Source organism: Eleutherodactylus coqui, chromosome 1 (assembly GCF_035609145.1).
Source record: "Eleutherodactylus coqui strain aEleCoq1 chromosome 1, aEleCoq1.hap1, whole genome shotgun sequence".
NCBI lineage: Eukaryota > Metazoa > Chordata > Amphibia > Anura > Eleutherodactylidae > Eleutherodactylus > Eleutherodactylus coqui.
The window spans coordinates 60,366,091-60,392,407 of NC_089837.1; the positions used below are offsets into that span (position 1 = coordinate 60,366,091).

General features: G+C 46.6%; 1 protein-coding gene across 1 annotated transcript; it reads right to left on the minus strand.

The window, feature by feature from the left end:
- Positions 1-2,781: 2,781 nt before the first annotated feature.
- Positions 2,782-26,317, minus strand: UBXN2A (UBX domain protein 2A). Its single transcript, XM_066596725.1, has 7 exons — positions 26,221-26,317; positions 15,499-15,562; positions 13,161-13,275; positions 11,961-12,070; positions 9,976-10,110; positions 8,741-8,896; positions 2,782-4,513 (listed from the first exon to the last, which is right to left on the minus strand). The coding sequence occupies exons 2-7, from the start codon at positions 15,540-15,542 to the stop codon at positions 4,324-4,326; spliced, it is 750 nt and encodes a 249-aa protein (XP_066452822.1). The 5' UTR covers positions 15,543-15,562; positions 26,221-26,317; the 3' UTR covers positions 2,782-4,323.

Consider the following 26,317-nt stretch of genomic DNA (forward strand, 5'->3'; position numbering starts at 1 on the left):
AAGTTGGTGTCCCAGATGGTCCCATACATGTTCTATTTTTGATAAATCTGGTGATCAGGCAGCCATGGAAGTGTGACAATGTTGTGGGGACCTTACTGTGACACCAGTGTGTGTGCAGCTGATCATTATCCTGCTGGAAGCTGCCATGAGAGGAACACGTGGCTGCAGGATGTCCTGAACATATCGCTGAGCTGTCATTGACCCTCGTACTAGGGTTGACTGGCTGTCATATGCAATGACCCGACAGCGCATCACACAACCAATGGGGGCAGTGTGCCGCTCCACCGCAAAGCCAAGATTAAAGGTGCTCACCCAGAGGTCTCCAGCCAGGAACACGGCTGTCGCCAAAGCCTAAACTAAACCTGGATTCGTCACTCAAGATAACCAGGTTCCACTTCGTAGCATCCAGTTTCGGTGTTCATGGCAGCACTGCAAACGGAGGAGACAGTGGGTGGGTTTCAAAGGCCATGAGTCCAAGTGTCCTTCAGCCAAGCGCTCGAAAATGGTTCTGACACAGAGGCGTAACAATGATGCTGTTGCAAGACAAAATAGTTAGAGCTGCTAGTGTTTGTTGGATGAGCAGATGATCCTCTCTACTGGTGGTCTGTAAGGGGCGTGCTGAGCGCTGTTGCCTTGCGTGCCTTCGCAAATCCACTGGTCCCAACACCTAGTAACGGTCTGGTCAAAATGGCCCACGTGGTGGCCATTGGTTGATACAACCATCTAGCATCTCAGATCCCAATAATGCACCCCTCTCAGACTCTCGTAATGGGGTGAAATCTCTTCTGAGTTGTAGAGGCGTCTAGTGGTCAACAAGCTCTACACAAGGGGAAGAGGTCAGTACACACAAGGAGCCTCCGAGAGCCTTTTATAGGCCAAGGGGAACCACTTTTAGGGCCTCATGTGACAAGACCGTCCATTTAAATCACAACACTTATTATTTGCATATCTGTCTGAGATGGAACTGCAGGACAAGTTTTACAGTAAAAGAACTTCTAGGAGCTTAATTTTTTTTTTTCAGTGTGGTTTGACATCCTACTTTACTGGATTCTTTTGGAGGCTTAAGCTTAGAGAGCATCTGCTAAAAGGTAGTAAGACCCATCTTTCACAAGTCATTTCAATGAGACCATATAGCCTTAGTATCCTACTACACAAAATCAATTGGAGTCTTAAGCCAACAAAGAAGTATCTGTTAAAGGGGTTGTCCCGCGCCGAAACGGGTTTTTTTTTTTTTTAAACCCCCCCCCCCGTTCGGCGCGAGACAACCCCGATGCAGGGGTTAAAAAAACCACCCGCACAGCGCTTACCTGAATCCCGGCGGTCCGGCGTCTTCATACTCACCTGCTGAAGATGGCCGCCGGGATCCTCTGTCTTCATGGACCGCAGGGCTTCTGTGCGGTCCATTGCCGATTCCAGCCTCCTGATTGGCTGGAATCGGCACGTGACGGGGCGGAGCTACACGGAGCTACACGGAGCCCCATAGAGAAGAGGAGAAGACCCGGACTGCGCAAGCGCGGCTAATTTGGCCATCGGAGGCCGAAAATTAGTCGGCACCATGGAGACGAGGACGCCAGCAACGGAGCAGGTAAGTATAAAACTTTTGATAACTTCTGCATGGCTCATAATTAATGCACAATGTACATTACAAAGTGCATTATTATGGCCATGCAGAAGTGTATAGACCCACTTGCTGCCTCGGGACAACCCCTTTAAGTGTTAGGACCTGTCCAAAAGCATGGTTACCAGGATGTGGTGGATGGGCCCACATGTATTGATCAAAACCTGTGCCAAGAACCTTGCACTTTTATGTGGTTAGTGTATATAACAGTAAGGCTGCTTTCACACGGGCTACAAATCGCATGTATGTGGAGCCCATGCTTTCCAATGTGTTCTTCCACACAAGTGATGTTTTGTAGCATGTGACATTGTGAGAATACAAATTCGCAGCATGCCCTACACAACTGCAATTTTTGGTTTTTTTTCCGTAGCCCACGTTTCCCTATGGAGCCTCCTTGTTTATCACAGTACCCAAACTTGTGATTTTCAAGCAATGCAATTTTAACGTTAGAAACCCCCATTAACTGTGTAATAAAATCATGGGTAGAAGCAACGCAATGCTACATTATTCCCCAAGAAAAAAGTATCACTGACGCTACAAAATCACGTATACATAGTAGCGATATCGCTGCCGCCTGTGTGAAAGAGGCCTTATGCAAATTATTCAGATATTAAGAGAGTTTTTCAGGCAGGAACTACTGATGACCTATCCTCAGCATAGGTCATCAATACTCAGTCACTGGGGACCTGCTGCTCGCCTTACCTGCTGTCAGTGCGGTGGGCCCAGACACCGCTACAGGGGACAGCAGCTTGGCTTCACTCCCCATCAATGGGGGCTGAAGTGCCTATTACACTTAAAGCCCAATGTTTGAGGTGGGACACAGGTGTAACAGCGGTTTCCACTCATTGCCAGCTATGGCACTTCTCCTGTCCCCTACAGCATCCAGCTGCTGCACTGACAGCAGGCCGGGCGGTCAGCTCATTGCCGGGGAAGCGATGGTTAACTATTGAGGACATATACCCAGTAATTTTGCCCGTAGAACCCCTTTAAATGTGACCGAGCGTCGTTAGCACGTCTCGGCCTGTTCTGCATTGCGGCTTCCATGGTTTAGGTGTACCTGCGCGTTTATTTGTTGGAAGCGTTTGTTGCCGTGTACAGTTTCAGCCTGAGACCCAACACAAGGAAAAGAGAAACGTAAAGGACCAACAAGAAGCAGACAGCGGTAGCGTAAAACATTTAATTTATAAAAACAGAACATAAAAATATTAAATTATCTAAACACACGGCAAATCTTTACAAGACAGCATGCTGATTAATAGACATCAGCTCCCTTTGCAATGAGCCGACAGCAGGGGGCGCTGACAAGATATTAGGACCCTTTTACATGACTTGAACGTTCAGCTTCTCGCTGGATCATGGGAATCTGAACAACGATCAGGCCGTGTAAATGCCCGCAGCGACTGAATGACGGATGATATTTCACATGTCGTTCAGTTTCTGCAGGCATAACAACCAGACGACAATCTGCCGGTTACCTGTGAATGGAGAGCGACGGGCTGGAGACGGTTCAGCTCGCCTCTGTTCATGAGCGATCGGCGTTCCAGTGTGAGCGCACAGGAGCGATAATCACCGGGACGGCTGTCGGGCACCGAAGCACCCGTGTAAAAGTGCCCTTACCGTTAACTGTCTAGAGCAGTGTACGCCCCCTGCTGGTGAGCTAGAGTAAATCAGCAATTGTCCTCCAGCAGAAAAATAGTGTTCCCTTTCTGCCTAGTCTTAAGCACCCTGAAGGAAGGGCAATACTATTATCATCATGATACGTAATTCTGGAACATGAGAGGAGTACGCCGGGACCCATAACATAATTTAAAGCAAGTGTTTATGGGGGTTCCATTGTAAAGCCTAGAACTTTTGCAATCAAGTGAGTTATGATTATATTCATGCGATGCATTTTTTTTTTTGCTGTGATTTCCCAAAATTGTGCTTTTGTAGCTGCCTTTATTAAGTGCCAACAGGAAGTGCAGCCATATTGGTTGTCACTATTGAGCTGAAGCGACAATGACATGTTTTTCCCGTTGCTTTTAACTCTTTGCTACAATGATTAGATATAGATGTGTGGCCGGCGTTCGTAAGGGTCAAACCCCGATTGCTCACTCTTAGGAGTCATAGCCCAGACATGCTTAAAAGCATCATATATAACCAGCCGAAAAGTAAAACAGTCATCAGATCATGAAAAAAAAAAAAAAAATTGTATAAAAACATCCCAAAAACTATTTTGTTGTGCTGTTACGCGGGACGTTTCATTTGTCATCCAAACTGCATTGTATCCCCGTCTACAGAGAACCAATATTAATCCCGCATGCTGTGCCAGGAAGAGTACCAGTAATGCCAACCGTTAGTGATGCATTATTGCCAAACGGAATATAGTAAAGCCATGTGGAGCAGAAAGGTCTGCAGAAGAAACCTGAGGGGTGTGAGCTGTGGTGTAAGTAAGTGCACCCTGCACACAGCAATAGAGAACCTCACAGTGTAACGCAGTGCAAAAGGCGCAGCAGCCTCTAAAGCAGCCGTGTCTGTGCGCCAAACCCGAGAGAGATATAGACTAGTCCTGGAAGCTTCGTTCTAAGCCAGCAGATATGTACAGTCCAATCGCAGCGCCTCTCAAATCTCACGCACAAAAGGAGAGAAAACAGTAAAATAAAAGCCCCAAGTGCTAATTTTGTGCCCCCAGTGACTGGTAGCGCCCGTTGCTGATGCCTCCTGGACTAAGAGTTCCTGAAAGCTTCTGTGGTTTTCTGCGCCCTCTGCACCAGGACTGTGTTCTGCAGCCGAGCTTCCTGAATGGTGGCCGTTTCATCCAAAAGGTCCCGCAGCGGAAAGGAGGTCGCCAGCGTGAAGGGGATCTTCTGCGACTTACAGGGGATGCGCTCGACAAAATGCTTAACGTCACAGATTCTGCGGAAAGGGGTTGACAGACGATTTGTTAGTTACGTAGAATGAACACACGAGGTTGCCAACCTGCATTTTTCATTTTTCTGGACAATTTAAGTAAAAAAAAAAACAACATTTTTTATGGATACGTTAGAAAAACCATAATGAATGATGGAAATTACAAGTAATGCAGGTTTAGACGTCAGATCCAGTATGAACTCATTACCCGCATTTACCGGGAGCTGTAAAACTGAGAATTACAATCATTACGGCCTCTTCAAATATCAAAAGACTCATGGATTTGTCTAATATTTTTTATGAACGATGGAAAAAATGCCCGATTTTTATGGACCGTCTAGGAATTTTGTCAACCTTGTGAATGCATAATAGGAGAAAGAAATGTATGTGATACACTGTATACAAAATCCCAGAAGTAGATTTTAGATAATGTAGTCTGGAATATTTGACTCCTTGTATACAAACAAACTTGTACACAACTTTTAGATATGATGCATAAAAAAAAAAAAAAAACTCAGCTACTGGGGCCACCTGCTGGGCAGATATGATACTGCTACAGCTAGGATGTACATATACATTTTGTATTTCAGTTGATTGGATTCCGCTAAAACATTCTGACTATTCATTGGGTACAATACATTCCATGCAAGGTAAAAGACCAGAGCTTAGAATTAAAGGGATTGTTCCAGGATCAGAATTTATCCCCTATCCACAGGATAACTTGTTGATCAGTGGGGGTCTCACTGCTGAGATCCCCCGTCCTCCTCACTACAGAAGACTGAATGGAGCGCTGGTTGTGCAATGGAACTCCCGGAGACAGCCAAGTACAAGCACTCAAGTATTTCCATAAGCCCCAATGAAGCAATAGCATTCGCTCGGGTAGCGCACCATTCATTCCGACCCTGGAGTGACAGGCAATGGGGTACAAGGGACCCCCGTTGGAGGTCGGTGGGGATAACTTGTGATCCTGGTACAACCCCTTTAAGGATCTGGTTGCTGTGCATTTAATGTGCTTTATGTTTTGTCTGAATGAGACAAAGCAGATTGTGGGTGAAAGGCTGAGAACAGGACAATGTGTTGTATATCCTGAAGAACACTGGATGTGCGGCAGCACTGGGGTCAAATCACACCAAGGTCAACATCTACATGGAGCTTGTATGTTTTTCCCACGTATCTAGTTTTCTTCTGGTTTCTTCACACATTCCAAAAACATACTAATAGGCAAATGAGCCCCCAATATTTGCACCATAGAAGATGAGAAAACCATCACCAAGCAGGTACAGCTCATCACAAAATACTCTGGTCCTTATTGGAAACCGTCAACAAGGTGCAGCTGATGGATCTGTCATACTAGGCCTCGTTCACACAGGCAACAAAGTTGCGCGATTTTGTTGCATTGCCACAAATACCATGTATGTGAAGCCCATGCTTTCCTATGGGTTAATTCACGCATGCGATGTTTTGTAGTATGCGACATCCCGACATAAAAATCTTGCGGGTCCCGCCATATGCAGGTGACTCGTGAGGTTTTGTTTCCCTATGGAGCCTTCCTCTGTTGCATCTCATGTAAACGTGCGATGCAACTTTGACAGTAGGAAATCCTAATGTCAAAGCCATAGCCTAAGCCCTAGCTGCAGGAAAAAAAAATGTATACGTTAATTTAGAAGCGCTGTAATCTCCCCGACACTAATTCTCAGTTATCTCTTCTGATTGAAAAATCTCCAACTTTTGGAAGAGCTGCCTCTGATTGGCTGACACTTAGCCAATCACAGCCAGCGCTCGATGAACCAATCACAATCATTCATCAAGCGCTGGCTCCGATTGGTTAAGCGTCAGCCAATCACAGCCAGCGCTTCCAGGAGGCAGGGATTTTTAAATCCCAGTCCCGAAAAGATAAAAAAATAGTGCTGGGGACCGGAGAGAAGATGCAGTGGAGCCCGGACAGCGCTTCTAAGGTGATGTATACTTTTTTTCCCTCTTTTTTCCTACAGCTGGGGCTCATTTTCAGGGTAGGGCTTATGTTTCAAGCCCCGAATCCCCAAAAAATCCTCACATACGGCGCTACAAAGTTGCAGTATCACTGTGAGAAACTGCAGTGATATCGAACAGACCAGCGATGCGATATCGCTACGATTTTCTGGCAGCAATACCGTGTCGCCTGTGTGAACGAGGCCTTATGTGTCCATTTACCACTGGTTATAACCTGGGCTGTGGATCTAATGGCTTCATTAACACTTTAAGACCTCCTCCCCGTGCAGCCCAGCTTATAAAACCTAAATATCCAATGCAAATAAAGAGGTGATCCCATCACAGAGCTTTATGGTATATCGCTCATATTACAGAACACATGATATAATAACCCTTGAGGCGAGTTGTGAGCCTGCGTATATTGGCCAAAATACTAACCAACATCTCGTAATTATCGCTATTCTTGCAGGAAATAGTCTGACATAAAATGCTGGCAGAGCCCTGAGTGTCAGTGCGAGTGTGGTTCACTTGTGAGGTGCAGGGTAGCCCGCTGCGCTCCATAGTACGGGGCGTCATTTGGAGGGTGTAAAGGTGCTTTTAGGTAGAACGATTATGGTTTAAAAAATTTGTTAAAAATAGCGAAAGTGATCGATCTGTTTGGTCTAAATGTCTGCCGACAACTGGACGACATTCGCTTTACATTCCCTTTATTTTAGGAGGGCATAAAAATCATTGCTGGCTCGTTCACTTATTGTTCGGTTAAACAGCGCTCGTTTAGTCATTCGCATCTTATACAGCGAATGTCAAAGACTGACCGATTCTCGTTTAAACGAGCCAACGACGAATCTGCTTGTCTAAACGGGCTGCAGGAGAGTGAACGGGCTAGCGATGACGTCATCACTTGTTCAAATGAGAATAGTCTTGTCTCTAAAGGACCCAACGCCCGCATGGGGCATCCAGGCATCAGTGGGACTGAAAGCTTTTATAGGACTTATCCATGTGCAAGCATAATACTAAGCTTCCCCCCAATACGATAGGCACGTGAGGGGCTGTTCATCAGTGTAATCCCTCCCGTATAGCCTTTTACCTGTTCTGCATGCCGCTTGTAAAGTGGTGCTTTTGATATGAGGAAAAAAAAAAAAAAACCACAAAAACTTGGAGGTAAAGCAGGAGCTCGTATCACATGGACTCACACTGGTCTGCAGTCGCCCCGGTAGATCACAGGTTATATCCACATGATACTGCGTTTTTCCTGTAAAGGCTGTAATTTAATCCTCTGATCCAGACAAAGTCCCCGAGTCTCTGTAAAGAAGATAGACGCTGCAGAGCTTCCCGTGTACTTCATCTGGATCGGACTATTCAATTGCTCCATGCATCATGTGGCTATACCGTCCGCTCTACAAAGACCAGCACTGGCAGCCATCTACGCGACGGTGATGAGAGGCCATGTGATACGAGTTAGTGCTTTACCTCGGTTTTTCGGTATATCACCAGTATTTAGTTATCTGTGGCTCTACAAAAGGGTGCTGCCAAGTCCTTGGCTCGGCCATCTTCATTTGTTTTCACATCAATGAAAGTTATTTCACTTTTTTTCCCCAACTCCCCGCTCAGTTCAGAGCGGGGATGTGTTTTGAAACGCTGCCTTCTCGCAATGCCTGTGCAGGGGTAGAGCTTCGATACGGAGCCCATAGCAGGAAGATGGTGCATGCTGCGATTTATTTTCCAGTCGTATGGAAACGCCGTTTCCACACGCTGGTGTCCATGGAGGAATGAAAGTCCATTGACTTTCATTGCCTCTATTCATCACATATCACGCGTGCACGTATGATACGCGGTGAAAAACCGCCAGTGGACATTAGCCCTAAGCTTGGTTGATTCCAGAAATTTGAGCCACTTCTCCTTTCCCACAAGTGGGACAGGGAAGGGACCACCAATTCTACAAACAAGTACTGACGCCTACCAAAGGCATATCCTTTGACCAAACTAGAAATACCCCTTTAAGTATCCATACAAACCATAACTGGAGTTCTAATCAAATCTATTCTTGCCAGTTGACCTGCTTGTTTACCGTTTCCAATTAGGAACATATTTTACTGCACGTGAAAGCCGGCTGAAGACGGAGCTTGGCTTTGAGTTTTCCAATCTTCATTCCACGCTAGGTACAAATCTTGTATTAGGCTTTGCGTTCCACCATACAACGCCCGTTCAGGCGCACTGGATGCGTCACACACATTGTGATGATGTAGTAACACGTCTCAGGATTACCTGTGTGTGGTGTTAAACTTCTGAACTACCCGCTTGCCATCAGCGAGCCAGATCTTGACGTTTGTCATAGGTTCCCCGTCATCCAGCTCGACAGTCGGGAGATTCAGCTCGTCCTCCAAACCATTTGTAGTTTTGGTGATTACTTTTGGGGCCGCACTGAGGGAAAGAATGACAGAACGCCATAAGTAAATATTCACAAGGTTGTTGTGGTGGTAATGTTGCACGATAGTGCAAGGGACTGCCGACATGGTTACAGAACTATAGGGCCTCCTTCACAAAAGGGGGCGACACTGCATCGCTGCGAGAAAATCGTAGCGATCATCGCATTGCTGCACAGTGCGATATCTGTGCGATTTTTTCGCAGCAATACCGCGATTTTGTAGCGCTACAAAGTCGCACGTGACGCTACAAAATCACGTGACTTTGTAGCATCACGTGTAAGGATTTTCAGGGGGGCGGGGGCTTGAAATAGAAGCCCTACCTCGAAAACAACATCACCTCTTCTTGCGCCGCCGCAGCTTCTCCCCAGGTCCTGACACTGATGATCTTCATCTTCTGGCCGGGGATTGAAAAATCCACGGCTGCTGGAAGCGCTGACTGTGATTGGCTGACACTTAGCCAATCACAGCCAGGGCTCGAAGAATGGCTGTGATTGGTTCAATCCCTGCCATTCATCGAGCACTTGCTGTGATTGGCTGTCAGCCAATCACAGCCAGTGCTTCCAGGAGGCGGAGATTTTTGAATCCCCAGCCAAAAGAGAAGATCAGTGCCGGGACCTGGGGAGAAGATGCGGCGGCGCCCCAGACAGCGGCGGAAAATGTATGTGTGTGGTTTTTTTTTCTTCCCGGCAGTTAGGGCTTAGATTATAGCTTTGACAGTAGCATTTGCCACTGTCAAAGTTGCATCGCATGCAAACCGCATTTTTGTGCGATGCAACAGAGGAAGGCTCCATAGGGAAACATGGGATACAAAACCTCGCGTGTCGCGGGCATATCCCCGGACCTGCAAGGTATGTGTGTCGTTTGGTAGCATGCTTGAAGGAACCCATAGGAAAGCATGGGCATGCGATTTGTAGCAACACTACAAAATCGCGCGACTTTGTCGCCTGTGTGAAGGAGGCCTAAATGCACACAAATGTCTTTATGGTTGATAACGTCACATGACCACACGGGTCACCAGTGCAGTTCCTATATACCATGACAACTCTTTAGACAGGAGCATGGGGCGATCCTCACCTTCCCAGACGGTAACCCTGCCCAGAGAACGCATCCACACGCTTCTTTCTCAAGTACTCCTCGCTTTTTCTGTCTTCCACATTAACTGACAATTCATTCTTTGCAAACGTCTTGTGCAGCTCTGGAGGGAGCTCCCTAAAGGAGGGGAACAGAAGATAAGAACACAGCCTGATACAACATATAAAACATACGAGGCTTATAATATATTACCTGTGAAGTTACACTACAGTAATGGTCAACGTGGTCTCACCACAAATGAGCGGAATGAGTTTCAGACTGTGGCTTCCCCTGGAGGAGAGCTACTTACGTGTGACACCATCAGCAATAAATACAAAGGACCCCATCAACTTTATAACCGCATTGCTGTAAAACCAAACAACCCCCTTTAACCTCTTACTGCTGCAGCCAGTTTTATTCTTGAAGGCCTCATGTCCACGGGCGGGTCGGATACCGCGGGAAGGAGCCCGCAACAGAATCCCACCCTGCCCCCGATAAAAGGACATTACTTACCCGTCCAGATCCTCTGCGTGGCTGTGCAGGTCTTCCATCTTCTCCACTGCTGATGTGGGTGGGCACGCGACCACACATGCGCAGTGGAGAATTTTATTTATTTTTTAATCTACTACTTCCCCACGGGATCCACAGCTCGTCTGCAGTGTTAGCAGCGGCCGAGTCGTGAATCGGACAGGTTCCATTGACTTCAATGGAAGCCGTCCGTGCGGGATCCGTGGCAAAATGGAGCGTGCTGCGATCCGTTTTCCGGACTAAAAGGTCCACAAGTCAAATCCGCATGTTTAAATTCAGCTGCAGGTGCCCATGATTGTCTATGGGTGGCTTGAACTGCTGGTCGTCCACACGGGTGCCCCGCAATTCGATTCCACCCGAGGACATTGGGCCCAAGACACAATTTTATTTTCCTCTTACTTTTTCTGCATCACCTTCCGAAAGCCATAATCCTTTCATTTTTACACCGCTGTAGCCTTCTGGGGTCTTGTTTACTGGGTGATGAGCGGCATTTTTCAACTGCACCATTTCTGTAATACAACTCATTGATTTACTTTTATTAACCCTTTTTCGCAAGGGGGGTGGGGAAGGATGAAGAGAAATCTTTTATCCTAGTACGTAGACCATGTGGTAAAACGTTATTCTGTGACCTGATATTATTAAACGGATAGCAAAAATAGATGTAGCTTTTTCCTTCTATCGTCTTACACCTTTAGCCTGGGCGGAGACGTGTGCCATCCCCAGCTTCCTCTGCATGTGCCCGATGCCGCTGGACTCCTCTATGGTAATTCCAAAGATCTTTTTTAAAAGCAAATATTCAAACTGATGTTTTTGGGCAGGGCCACATTTAGAAAACTAAACCTCGGCTGCATAACATGGTGGGTCAGTGGCCTCCAACCTGGTTCCCTTTTTAACCCTTTAAGTACCAAGCCTATTTTAGCATTTTTACATAATTTGCATTGATGCATTCGCAAGAGCTGTAATATATTTACTACTCCACCTGACGGCTTGTTTTTCACAAGATGGGTTGCAGCACCATTTTGAGGTACATAAAACATTTATTGATTCCCTTTTAAAGGCCCCATTCACACGTTAGCATATTGTATGAATATTTGTAAGCCAAAACCAGGAATGGAAACTTCAGATAAAATGCATAATGGAATTATTTGCACCCCCTGCGTATCTTGGACCCACTCCTGATTTTAGCTTACAAATACCAAAGCAGAACACTGAACAGGACCCAATTCTGTCTGGGGAAATGATGGAAGAAAAAAATTAATTAATGATGTCTGACTATGGAGCATAACTGATATGTAACTTTAATTCAGAGAGCCATGAAAAAAAAAATTATTAACTGTAATGTAGACATTTATGGATTTTTATTTTGCGCAACAGGTCCTTTATTTTTTTTATTTTTTTATTTTTTAAATAGAACCATTTTGGGGTAGATCTAAATCCCAGCTGTGTAACGCACAACCTACCCCTTCTTCATGGAGTCCATAAACTGACGATTTGCAGCATCTGTGTAGTCCCTGAGTTGACCGTCATTGATTGTAAACCCATTCTTCCACATCTTTATTACGACCTCCGCCTGGAAAATGCAAACATGATGTTACTGCAGCATAGATCCGCTTAAAGGGAGTCTGTCAGCTGGAGCATGCTGTATATACTGCAGGCATAAGGTTATAGAGCAGGAGGAGCCGAGCAGATTGTATATAGTTTTATGGGGAAAGATTCAGTAGAACTTGTACTTTACTCATTTATATATCTGCAAATTCTGAGCTGAACAGTCCAGTGGGCGGAGCCATTAGTGACTGACAGCTCTGTATGACTGTATATCAGTCACTGATAGCTCCGCCCACTGGAATGTTCAGCTCAGAATGAGTAGGGACTTAAATGAGTAAAATACAAGTTATACTGAATCTTTCCCCACAAAACTATATAACAATCTGCTCAGCTCCTCCTGCTCTGTAACATCCTGCCTGTAGCTTGGACGGTATGTTTGAGCTGACAGACTCTTTAACCCTTTCCAATCCAATTTTGGAATTAGGGTTTCCTAAAAGGCTCTCCCTTTTTGCTGTTCTACAACGGTGCCATCTGCTGGCTAAAGCCAGTGTGTGTGCACCAGAGAGGCTGTCAATAGACGGTAAGAATACCCTGTCAGACGTCTTCTGACATTGGAGCTGTACAAGCTTCAATCAGAATGTAGGAAGACGTCAGACAGTGGATTGGAAAGAGTTAAAAGGAAAGTCCCGCTTTTCCACAATTGCTTCGCCAACATATTTCTAGCAGCCTGTCTTGATGTCAGAACACCACGAACTGACAGCAGAATAAGCCTAGGTGCTCCAAAGCAGGCGTTTCTTCCGCGTTGTAACACTCCAATTGTTTTGAATAGAGCCTCTCAGACAGGCATTTGATTGCGGCGCTTTGCAGCACGATATTCTATTCTATTTTTCAACCTTTGGCGAACCTCATCATTGCTGGAGAGTGCTAAAAGACAAAAACAAAAGTAGATTGTGGCAAAGCGCCGCAATCAAAATCACAGTGCTTTGCCGAACGCCTGTCTGCGGGAGGCCTCAGCCAGCACTACAATAACTTGTAGGAGCATAGTAAGAGTGCAAGGCGGTATAACTCCCCAGAGCACACTGGATAGCAGCAGTATACACCTTACCACAACATACCTCATCATCCACTGAAGTGTTAAGAACGCCTGCGTCTTCTGCTTCCTCAAACAAGCTGCTCACAAAGGAGTCACACCGCTTCCGCTCGCTGCTCCTCCCCGCCACCCTGTAAACTCTGAAACAATATAATACAAAGGAGAAGGTTTAGTCAAATAGCTGCAATAATTACCTTCTACTCCCAGGTCAGTATATCGCTCACGCACTAAAGGCCCATTTACATGGGACAATTATGGTTCAGAGTCATCCAAATAGCTGGTCTGAACGATAACGGCACACGAGCGAGCATCACAGGGACACGCTGTCAGGCATTGTTTGCCCGACAGCTCGTCCCATGTACATGGGGCTTTAGGCAGCAGTCTACCCAAAGAGCAATCTCCAATCCTGGTCGCGACATCTGATGTGCGGTGGAAGGCATGGGCACAGCCTATGAGCCAGCACCAGCCACAAGCCCGAATTGGGCTTAGGCAAAACATTACCAGCCATTTCGTCTTGCCCAAGACCAGCTCGGGATAATCAGTAGCGGTTAATCCTGAGGGACTGTGGATGCCACCAAGTGTTACTATCACTTATTACTGGGGAGACATCAGTACTTGTGCTTCTGTCGGCAGGTATGAGGATTGCTTGAGTCAGCAATATGTAAAAATCCCAGAAAGACTACCGATGCCTTTAAAAACATCTGGGAGTACAGATCTCAAATAACTCCGGACGGTCCTTAGATTTGAATATATACCCTCTGATAGACTTCTTTAAAACCAAGTTCAAAACCTGGGGATCCTTGCTGATTCTGGTGGCTGGACACGTCAACTTGATAAAGATGATCGTTTTGCCAAAATGCGTCTATGTGCTGCAACACACCTCAATAGTAACACCGTCCTGATTTTTGAGGTCAATGAACTTGCTCATGACATCTATATCTATATATAGATGAAAAGCCTCACTGACTGGCCACTAATTCTCCAACTACCCAATGTCATACAAAAGTGAAATTTGGCACTACCATTCATTATGTCTTAAACAGGAAAAGTAAAGGGGTCGCTCGATTATTCAATACCAAGTGCAAAAGTAAGTGCACCCCTATGTAATGTAACTTCACGGTGTCATACAAGCGTGAAATTTGGCACAAGCATTGGCACAAGAAGGGGGGGGGGGGGGGGGGGGAGGGCATTCAGCAGAGGGACATCGGTACATGCAACCTGAGGAGAATCTAACGACCCTCTATGTGTATACATATTTTATTCCTCATTCACCCTAAAGTAACCACCACTTCATAAACTTTTTGGTGTGAACAACACAAACACCTGTACCAAATTAACTCAGGCATAGCTGGGTATATCAGCTAGCAGTTTATAAAGGTCGCATATGCCCAGGAAAATTTGATAAGGTGTGGGGTCTATGGTGCGGTTCACCACTAATGTCCTACCCTCCACACTTACGCTCATACTCTATTTCAATGATTCAGAGACGCCCCCATTAACCAGCACATTTTGGGGCAGGAACCAGAGGCCCACTGACAACAGGTCTAAACTCCTTCTCTTTCCCTCTATGTAAAGACTTACGCTATTGGGGTGAATTGCCGTCTTTGTCATATGTTCTCAGCTGTACGTTAATCTGTCATGCCTTTTGGTGTATTACAATGCTACAAAATATGTCGTAATTAGAGATGAGCGAACCTACTCGTTTCGAGTAATTACTCAATCGAGCACCGCGATTTTCGAGTACTTCGGTACTCGGGTGAAAAGATTCGGGGGGCGCCAGGGGAGGAGTGACGGAGCGGGGGGGGGGGGGGGGGGGGGTAGCAGCGGGGAACAGGGGCGAGCCCTCTCTCCTTCTCCCCCCCACTCACCCACGGCGCCCCCCGAATCTTTACACCCGAGTACGGAAGTACTCGAAAATCGCGGTACTCGGGCGAAAAAGGGGCGTGGCCGAGTACGTTCGCTCATCTCTAGTCGTAATTCATTTACTTTTCAGTCAATTGAGTTTAAAAAAAACAAAAAAAAACAACAACCCCAGAAAGATGATGGCAGATCTAGGCGGCGGATAGGTTTGTCCTAAATAGCATCGCCACCTAATACACAAGTCCTGAAGACTAGCAATAGTGACAAAACAAGTTTACCAACTGGTCAGATAACTGAGAAGTAGTAATCATCCAGTAATTGCATTAATTATAATACATGGACGTCACTTACAGCAGCGTCAGAAGAGGAAGTTATTCAGCATCAGAAATGTTCTAATTGTATGATTAATTACCCAACATTAATGACCTCATTACACAATTCCCCATTGCCTTACTATAGGACACAAGAGACAAGTCAAACCCCAAGAATTGTGCTCTCCATACCTGTCCTGAGGCTTCATCGTGTCGGTCTTGTCAGCTTCCCTCATCTCCGCACGGCTTCATCCTTCTGCACATGAGAAGAATTGGAATAATTAATTAGTGGGACTGTATCTACATGGCGCTGATCAGAGAACAGACCCAGCCTCACGTGAACAGTATTACTGATGAGACGTGCCACAAGATGATCAAACAGTTGGGGCCAAAAACTTTATTGCTGGGTTGTACTTTGTAGGGTTAAAAAAAACATCAGAATAGTTATTTGCTTGTAATGAAATATCATTATCCACCAAAAATATAGACACTTTGTCAAAACCCATCCCTCCGCTAGAAGTTGTCGGAATCAAATGAAACTGTGTGATTGTAACACTGATATAGGTAGTGATTACATTATCAGAGCACACGGATCATTTATTGTGGAAAACAGACCCCCTTGTATGAAGGCTCTAGTACCCTGTTGTACCGCCTCTAGCTTGGATACAAGATGTGATACAGGCAGGCATGGTGGCTCTAGTACCCTGTTGTACCGCCTCTAGCTTGGATACAAGATGTGATACAGGCAGGCATGGAGGCTCTAGTACCCTGTTGTACCGCCTCTAGCTTGGATACAAGATGTGATACAGGCAGGCATGGAGGCTCTAGTACCCTGTTGTACTGCCTCTAGCTGGAATACAAGATATGATACAGGTGGGCATGGAGGCTCTAGTGCACTGTTGTACCGCCTCTAGCTTGGATACAAGATGTGATATAGGTGGGCATGGAGGCTCTAATACCCTGTTGTACCGCCTCTAGCTTGGATACAAGATGTGATATAGGTGGGCATGGAGGCTCTAATACCCTGTTGTACCACCTCTAGCTTGGATACAAGATAGCATACGGCTGGGCATGGAGGCTCTAATAACCTGTTGTACTGCCTCTATAGCCTGGATACAAGATCTGATACAAGCGGCCATGGAGGCTCTAGCACCCTGCTGGGAAGCCTTTAGCTTGGCTACAAGATGTGATACGGGCATGGAGGCTCTAGTACCCTTCTGGGCAAGCTGTAGCTTGGATACAAGATGTGATATGGGCGGCCATGGAGGCTTTAGTACCCTGTTGGGCAGCCAAGATGCAATACAGGAGGCATACAGATTCCATATAGTATCCTGCAGTATATCAGTCTACATTTGCTGTAACTGAGCCTCCAGATCATGTAAACTCATAGGCTGTGGACGTTGGCGTCCCAGATGGTCCCATACATGTTCTATTAGTGAAAATAATCTGGCGACTGGACAGCTACAGAAGTGTGACAATGTTGTGGGGGCTCCTGTGACCCCCTTGTGTGTGCGGCCGAGCATTATCCTGCTGCTTCTTGTAAGCCGCCATGAGAGGAACACATGTGGCTGCAGGATGTCCTGAACATATCACTGAGCTGTCATTGTCCCTCGTACCTCTACTAGGGGTGACTGACTGTTGTATGCGATGGCCCCTCAGACCATCACAGCAGCAGGGGGCAGTATGCGGCTCAACAGTAAAGGCAGGATTGAGGTGTTCACCCCAAGGTCTCCGGACATTAACATGACAGTTCTCCGTGCCCAAACTAAACCTGGATTTGTTACTGAAGACAACCCGATTCCACTCCGTAGCGTCCGGTTATATAATTCACGACACCACTGCATACGGAGGGGGTCTGTGGGTGTCAGACAGTACATGTAATAGGCGCCGGGAGACCAAATGTCCTTCAACCAGGTGCCTGGAAATGGTTCTGACAGGCACAGGCATGTAATGATGGCATCACAAGTCTCCAGCTGATGGACAACAAAATAGTGGTCTGCACTAGTGGTCTGTCGAGGGCGTCCTGAGCCCGATCACCTTGTGTCCTTTCCCGCCCCAACACCCCCTAACAGTCTGGTCAGGACGGCCCAGGTGGTGGCAAGTCATCGATACGACCATCCAGCTTCTCACATCCCAATAATGCGCCCCTCTCAGTCTCTGGTAATGCGGTGAAATCTCTTCTCTGCGTCGTAGAGACGTCTAGTGGCCAACAAGCTCCACACAAGCAGAAGAAGAGGTCACTACACACAAGGAGCCTTTGAGAGCCTTTTATAGGCCAAGGGGGGAACCACTTTCAGGGCCACCTGTGACAAAACCGCTTATCTAATCACCACAACTCATTATTTACAGAGATTTCTGAGATGGAACTGTATGACGGTTTTTACAGAAAAACGACAACTTCTTCTAGGGGTGCGATTTTTTTTTTGACATACAGCATACATATAACTTATTAAAACATGTAAAGAAAAATGCTCTGTACTCCCACTGCACATAATGTTGAGGACCCCCCAACATAGGAACGAGGTCTGAACTTAACCCCTTAATGACGCGGCCATTTTTCTTTTTCAATTTTCGTTTTTTCCTCCCCCCTTTAAAAAAATCGTAACTCCTTTATTTATCCATCGATGTCGCTGTATGAGGGCTTGTTTTTTGCGGGACGAGTTGTATTTTTCAATGGTGCTATTTAAAGTACCATATAATGTACTGAAAAACTTTTAAAAAATTCTAAGTGGAGTAAAATGAAAAAAAACCCGACATTTTGCCATATTTTAGTGCGTCTTGCTTCTACGGCGCACAAACGGCAACAAAAACTACATGATAACTTTATTCTATGGGTCGGTACGATTACTACGATACTAAACTTGTATAGTTTTTTACTATACTACTCTTTTTTTTTCAAAGACATTAAATTTTTTTCAATTATTTTCTGCCGTCATTTTGTGCACGCGATAACTTTATTATTTTTCCGTCGACGTAGTTGAGCAAGGGCTCATTTTTTGCGGGATGTCCTGTAGTTTCTGATAGTACCATTTTGGAATACATACGACTTTTTGATCGCTTTTTATTGCGTTTTTTCTTGGAGACAGGGTAACTAAAAAAGTGCATTTCTGGCGTTTTTTTTTTCCGGAAGACGTTCACCGTGCGGGAAAAATAATGTGCTACTTTGATAGTTCGGACTTTTACGGACGCGGCGATAATAAATTAAAAATATGTATTTGGTATTTAGATTTTTTAATAATAGATATGGCAAAAGGGGGGTGATTTAAACTTTTACAACTTTTTTTCTTCAATTAAAAAACACTTTATTGATTGTTTTTTTTACATTACTTTGAAGTCCCCCTGGGGGACTTTAAGATGCGATGCTTTGATCGCTCCTGCAGTATGACGTAATGCTATAGCATTACGTCATACTACTTTTTGACAGGCAGTCTCTCAAGCCACCCTGTGTGGATGGCTTGATAGGCAGTCTGTTAAGGCAGCCCTGGGGCCTTTCATTAGGCCCCCGGCTGCCATGACACCTGCACGGCTTCCCCGATCTCACCGCGGGGGGGCCGTGCGGGACCCCCGAACGATGTTCGGGGGACTTAAATGCCGCTGTCTGAATTGACAGCGGCATTTAAATGGTTAATAGCCGCGATTAGCCACGTGGCCGCTCGCGGCTATTGCCTGCAGGTGTCAGCTGTTATAAACAGCTGATACCCGCACTGTATGAAGAGAGGTTGCATCGCAACCTCTTTTCATACATACCCCGCGGCCACAGGACGTACCGGTACGTTCTTGGTCGTGAAGCGGTTAAAGTGCACCTAACTTTACAGAATAAGCAGCCAGCAATGGAAAAATGCCTGACTTCCACCCTCTGATATGAATTCTATGATCTATTGTGAATAAAATATGGTTAGATGAGATTACCAAATCATTGCATTATTTTTTCCCCCCCTTAACATTTACTTGCACTTTACATAGCAGTCCAACTTTTTGGGGGATTGTGGTTGTATAGTCTGTGATATGTAGAAAATGCAGAAGACAAAGTTTTTAATTATACCCGACTAGTAATTATTAGGACATTATAGTACCAGTGTTTCTGGTGGCACATCACACTCACAGTAGCTTGACACACAAGACAAACATCTTGGCTCCTCCCTCAGCAGTGACATCACCACAGGTCCTATAGCCCACCGGATCTCTGTGGTGATGGTAGGTCAGTGTGTTCTGTCAAGACTGCCGAGTTGTGTAGGAAATTATAGTACCAGTGTTTCTGGTGGCCCAATGCACCACACAGCTCTGCTACACCCCACACAGCCACATACACAGCTCTACTACACCCCACACATCACACACACAGCTTGACTCCTCCCACAGCAGTGACATCACCACAGGTCCTTTCGCCCAGAGTTCCCCAACTCCAGTCCTCAGGGACCGCCAACAGGTCATGTTTTCAGGGTTTCCACAGTGTTGCACAGGTGATGTAATTATCATTAGTGCCTCAGACATTGCCAAAGCTGTTCTTACTATAGGATATCCTGAAAATATGACCTGTTGGTGGTCCCCAAGGACTGGAGTTGGGGACCCCTGCTTTAGCCCACTGGATATCTGTGGTGGTGGGAGGTTGTTGTCTTCTGTCAGGACTGCTGAGTTGTGTCTTCTGAGATAATATCGGCTTAGTTGTATTCTCAGTGTGTTATTTTTGTCTTCCCCTTCCAAAAGCCCTAACTGTGATGTCCTTCTGTCGGTCAGGCTCTGTTTTATCTATGTTGTAGGACCTTCGCTGGCGCCACCAGGGGGTGGAGTGATGACGTTACCAGGGGTGGAGCACGAGAAGCACGCACACACATACTACAGACAAGTGGCTGTTAGCAGTTTGATTGTCAGCCCAAAATACATATTAAGGGGGAAAAAAAAGAAATTGACCCTCAAAAAGGTGTCCATAAGCCTTTAAGTAGTTCCTGCCATGCCGCCTGGGCTCATTCCAATACCCCAAAATTAAGAGATCTCGGGGCTTTGACTAAAAATAGCACTGTACGCAGCATTTATAGGTCATACATATCATACCTGCTGCTAACAACGACCCACCAGAGGTGCTCTTAAAGGGGTTATCCCAAAATCCCCTTTTAGCACCTACCCATAGGAAAAGTCATGGGGGGAGGGCGGACTGCCAAGACTCTCACGGATCCCGAGATGGTGGGTCTTGCTTCCCCCTCTTTTCATTATATGGCTAATGGAAATAGGCGAGTACAGGCCCTTCGCTACCTCCGGTAGACCCACTGAGGATGAACACGTGCGGCCAGCACTCTGTCACTTTAGGGGTGCAGTGAACCCACAATGATGAGTAGAGACATAGGACCCTCATTCTCACGATTTGTTGGGAGGGTCTCAGCAATCAGACCTAGGTGATAAAAGCTGGATTTGGTACAACCCCTACAATGCAGCTCTGTTCAGGTCAATCTGCGGAGTGTTTACAAGCATTTAACCCCTTCGTACTACACGTGTTTTGGGGGTTTAAAGCCATTTTAGCAATATTTTATTCATTCTGGTTAAACGGGGAATTATTAATAAGCTTTGTGCCATATTTAATGAAATTACGGACTCCTAAGAAGTTGTAGAAACTGGGGTACGACTTAGGAGGGCCATGGCCTAGAGCCGGACAACAAATTTAATAGGTTGAAAGTCAGAAAATGGCGCAAAAAGGGGCACAAATGTACGCCTGCTCACAGCACACGTTTTACTAATTACAACCAGACAGTAAAAAAGTAGCGCCGACGCTCAGACATCTCATGAGCAAAATTGAGATATTGTCACGATTCTCATTTTCTGACGATACATCCCCTTTGTAACCGAATGGCGATACACTTATTAAGATGTGCGCAACTTAAGTTGGGAGTATTTTACACTAACAGCGTGAGACACCGGCCTCCGGCTACTAACACACAACTGAGCGCGACATCCGGAAGTGAAACTCAGCCCGATACTGCGCCCGCCAACGTACGAAGTACTGGCAGAGGTCAGGCGGTCTGTTTTGTATGGGAAACCTGGCATCGCACGCCGTGTCACGTGTCGTCCGGCCCCGTATAGGGAGCGCTGCTTATACAACCCGTAGAGGATAATAGGGCTGTGCATGCGTAATGCGCGCTAAAATAGAGCCTACAGCGGTCCTTTACCGGCCTCATATTACACGCAATGTATATACGCTAATGTGAATGGATCAACGAAAACCTTAGGACTCATGCCCACGGACGGATTTATGCGTAAATCCACGGCGGAATAACGCAGCTATTAGGTTCTAGTGAACCCGATGGCTCAGTCCTCACAGATTTACGTCACGGGGGGGGGGGGGGGGGAGGGGAGAGAAAAATCGCAGCATGTTCTATTTTACTGTGCTTTTTCTGCGGCAGGAGGTCCATGAAGACCATGGAAAAAAACGCACGTTTTTTTTTTCCATAATCGCCCGAAGAGACTTTTTTGTGTACCCCCACAGGATTTTCGCGGCATAAGACCGCGGGCATATCCCGCTCCCTCTGTGGGCAGGAGGCCTTAGTCTCTTCCACAGGATTTTGTGTTTTTTTTTTTGTTTTGTTTTTTTATATAGAATTATTGGGTTTTTAGGATATTTTTTCTTATTCATATAGGAGGAACCGTAAGATACAATTTGTACAGGTTGACAGAAGAGTAGGCCGGCACCGCGCTTTTATGAGAGCTGTCAGAAAGAAAATCTGCCTTTGTTGCCCATAGCAACCAATCGCAGCGCAGCTTTCATTTTACTTCTGCAGTATAAGAAATAGCAACCAATCACAGAGCGGCTTTCATTTTACCTCAGTAGAATAGGAGATGGCAACCAATCACAGAGCAGCTTTCATTTTACCTCAGCAGTAATGGAGGTTGCCCTTTCTGATAATTCTGAGGCAAAATAAAAGCTGCGCTTGGTTGCTATGGGCAACAAAGGAGGATTTTCTTTCTGACAGCTCTCCTCAGAGTGCGGTGCCGGCCTACTTTTCTGCGGCGCACCTTGCAGTCGCGTCTGATAGAGTCCAATGTTTATTTTGGTATATAACACGGCTTGGTCAGTGGTATGGCGTCAGGGCTCGCACTCCGGACGTATATTGTCGGGGCGCTTATATATGTATAACACTTATCAAACGCTACTGCAATAAAATCGATAAGATAAAGTAAAAAAAAAAAAAAAAGCAGTCAGTAATAGCCCGGCTCCGGAGCTATGGCCGTGCAATACTTCATGTCAACGCACTGCAGTAGCGCCATAAAATACCGCCGCCCCCACGGACAGCTGCTGTATAACACTGTACGGGGGACATTAAGGTGTTAATCCTTCAGTATAATCTGCTACGGTACTTGGAAGCCAAGTCACTGACTAATAACTTCATACAGGTATTTACAGTTCCCGATCGTCCAGATGGCAGCGCAGGTCACATGACAGGCGGTACGAAACCGCTGAGTGGAGAGACATGAGTCATGGAGATTATATGGGGATCCGGTGACAGGACATCTATATATACATATAGCGCTGCCCTACATAATGCCACCTTACCTTCCTGCAGTAGCACCCGCAATATCCTCGCCAACTCCGCCGCACGGAACGATTATATCGCTCCAAAATGACTTTAAACAAGCAAAACCGAAGGATAATCATTAGGCGTAAACACGGCCAACGATGAGCGTCCATTCATTCGCTTATTGTTCCTTTCGTCTAGGCATGAGAATCATTGTTGTCCCGTTCGCTAATCGTGCGCGCGGTCTCATTCAGCGAGCTGAGCAATCCTGTAAAATTTACCCAAAAAAAAAACAAAACTGTGTCTAAACAGACTGCCCGAGCGAACAGCGCCATTGTTTGAGCGAACGCTGAACGTTCCATGTAGGAGCGCCCCAAGATCTCCCCAGGAACATGATGCTCCCCGCAGATTGGATCACAGAATTATTACGGATACAACGTGTTCCACGCCAGTCTTGTCAAACAGCACTTAGGCCGATCTCACTCGAACGGATTTGAATTGCGGATTCCACGACCGCCGTCCGTGCGTACGATACGCGGTAATACACAAGCATTTCACACACTTGCGGGCTGGAATTGCGGTTTCCATGAGCCAAAGAAAAAACTGCAATATGCTGTATTTTACCGCGGATTCCGTGCGTATGAGCTCCATCGACCGCTATGGATGCGTTCGATCCGCGGTGCATATGAACGCGGATTCATACGCATGTTGCTAGGAGACCAGAATACAAATGGTATAAAGCCGGAATTTGTGGGCAGACAACGCAGGACGGTCCGGGGAGCAACACCGCATCCAGACTGCGGTCTGCAACCTCTGCTTCTGGGCGCTTCTTCCACAAGAAGGCCGCATGCACACGGGCGGGTCGGATTCCGCACGCGGCACCCCGACCCCTTGCCCAGTTGGCATCTGCATGTACTTGTCATTTGTCTTCATAGTCTGTACAGCAGATGGTCCGCAGAATCCATAATGTTAATTGTGGACGGGCGGCGGGTTGGACGGCTTCCACTGACTTCAATGGGAGCCTTCTGTGCGGATTCCGTAGGAAAATGGAGCACGCTGCGATTTTTCCTCTGCGAGCGGAAATCACAATGGGAATCATCGAGATTTGGTCACATTTTTTTTTATTGAGAAAGGATTTGTCTGCACCTGTGATCACTCAATCACCTGGAACAAAGACTGCAGTATAGAGTACTTTTAATTGTTGCCTATTAAGCCTTGCCAAAGTCATCCATACACGGCAGCCCCGCTCAGCCCCTCAAAAACCAGTCCATTAAGCGCCAAATGGTCAACCAACTTTTCAGGACTTGTTTTTTTGCAGGACAAGTTTTTTTTTTGTTTTTTTTTAAACATTGCATGGATTATTCACTTTTGTGGCGTTAACATGCAGAATAATAAAAAATAATAATCAAAAAGGTTTTGACTTGCAGTTTTTTCCTATTTTTTTATGTAGGTTTGTCCTATTAGGGGACTTATCAGCATATTTGATCACCAGTATAATACACTGTGATACTTCAGTACTGCAGTGTACTATATTGGTCTATGGCCTCATAGGCTACCGTTGATGACCCATCTTCTAGCATCTGGGTGCCAAAGTAGCCCATTTGGATCCCATAAGGATATCATGGAGATCCGATAGGTGAAAGAGGATGCCTCCCCCCTTAGTGTGTTCCGGTATTAGTGTATCTTGACGCCACCGGCTTCCATGGAGGAACGTCCCTGTCACACCCCTAGCTCTTGATAGGTACAAGATGAAGGTCCTAGGATTAATGATATTGCAGCCACCGCTGGCTGTCACTGACTGTCCCTCTGCGCCAGTGAGTCAATGTTCCCCCTACGCTGTATGGGCTCTGTTGCGTTACTCTGCAGCAAGCGGCTGTAGCGGCTCTCTGCAGCGCTTGCATGGACCCGCGGGTCTGTCCAGGGGCTTTTCCGCCACTGCATCAGGAACATGACCGAAGCTCAGCAGCGCTCACATGTGCCAGCCGTCGGCTGTGTTCGGTGGCTTCTTCCTCACAGCACTCAGATGTGGTGGCCGTCGGCTCTGTGCAGTATTTTCTCCCCCAAACCATGAGGAACAAGACGGGCGACAGGGGCCCAGGATGTGCGACTGCACAGCCATCATGGAGACTGCGGGGCTGCAGACGCAGTCTCAAGGTACGCCACCGGTTCTACGGCGGCTTATTATCCGGCGCCGACAGTGGCTTCCTTGCGGCAGACAGTGAGGGAGCGGTGGCGCGGCATGGCCCATTCTTACTGCACTGTGAAGCCGCTGGATACAATGAAGAAGCCGACCTGGCAGGACCTGAGAGCCCGAGCAGGGGGAGGCAGGCCTGCAGCCAATGAGAAACAGGGGGCGGGCCCAGGCTGTCAAGCAGCCTGTATCTTCTCACCACCCACAGTTCAGGTGGCGTCAAGATACACTAATACCGTGTGTCCCAGCAGAGCCATCAAGTCAGACAAGTGACCAGAGAAAACGAATCCATTATAATTAGAGGCAACGGATCCATTTACACAGGCGATCCTTCTCTCACCATAAGGCCGGCCTCACACGGACATGTGTGCGCACAAAGAATAGAACCCACCCATTTCACTGCTACATTCCCGTATTTAACAGAACACGCTACACTTTTATTACGCTTTTTGGCTCCACATAAGAGTCAGCGGAGCGTTGCGCAAATCACAAGATGATGTGCGATACGCTGCGACATTCCGCTGGAAACATCTGTGATTCATTAACCATTTCAGGCATCGCTTTACCGCGCTCAAACGCGCAGGACCTATGGGGGTGCTCTAGAATACACCGATATGTGCACAAAATAAGTCACGGTCAGTGCCCAAAAACACTGCGCAGACACGCACACAATTGCGCTCATCTGAAGCCAGCCTAATGCCGCACGATGGGACAGGCTGAGAGTATTCTATTTTTTTGGCGATATCGCTCATTATTTCCTACGGAAGATACGCACGCCGATACGGTTTTTATTTTTTCTATTGAAATAACATGCAATTCCTACGAGCGCGTGAAAACTGCGCCTACAGAAACGCAACTTTTTTTTCCCCCACAAAGCCCATCACAATCACGAGGAAAGAAAAAAAAAAATGGCAAAAAAGTTTGCAAACACAATATCGGTCAGAGTTGCTCAGACCAACGTCGCGCTCGCCCCAGGTAAATATAGCGCGATGCTCGGAGGATCATACGAACAACCGCACAGCGCTGCGCTCCCCCTATGAATAGCCTTACAGTAACATCATGTCATACAGCACCGACGCAATAGCTATGACATCAGCAGGACTCATATAGTAAGTCTATGGGGGTAACAGCTGCTTCCACAGGTCATGACGTCACAACCACAAAGCCTTTACCTCTTGCACACCTGCACTGCTCTAGGACGCCCCCCAGTGACCCTCCGCTCACCATTGTCACCGCAGCCGCAGCGCTCGCCAGGGAGCTTCTCCCATCTCTACGCAGCTCCCAAATACCGGAAACGACGCGCGCGCCCAGTGACGTCAGG

Coding starts and splice junctions, on each gene's coding strand:
- UBXN2A (XM_066596725.1), bottom strand. CDS start 15,542: ATGAGGGAAGCTGACAAGACCGACACGATGAAGCCTCAGGACAG. Junction 13,276..15,498: donor ACGATGAAGCCTCAGGACAG/GTATGGAGAGCA, acceptor ATATTGTTTCAG/AGTTTACAGGGTGGCGGGGA. Junction 10,111..11,960: donor ATGGACTCCATGAAGAAGGG/GTAGGTTGTGCG, acceptor CCCCTCCTTTAG/GGAGCTCCCTCCAGAGCTGC.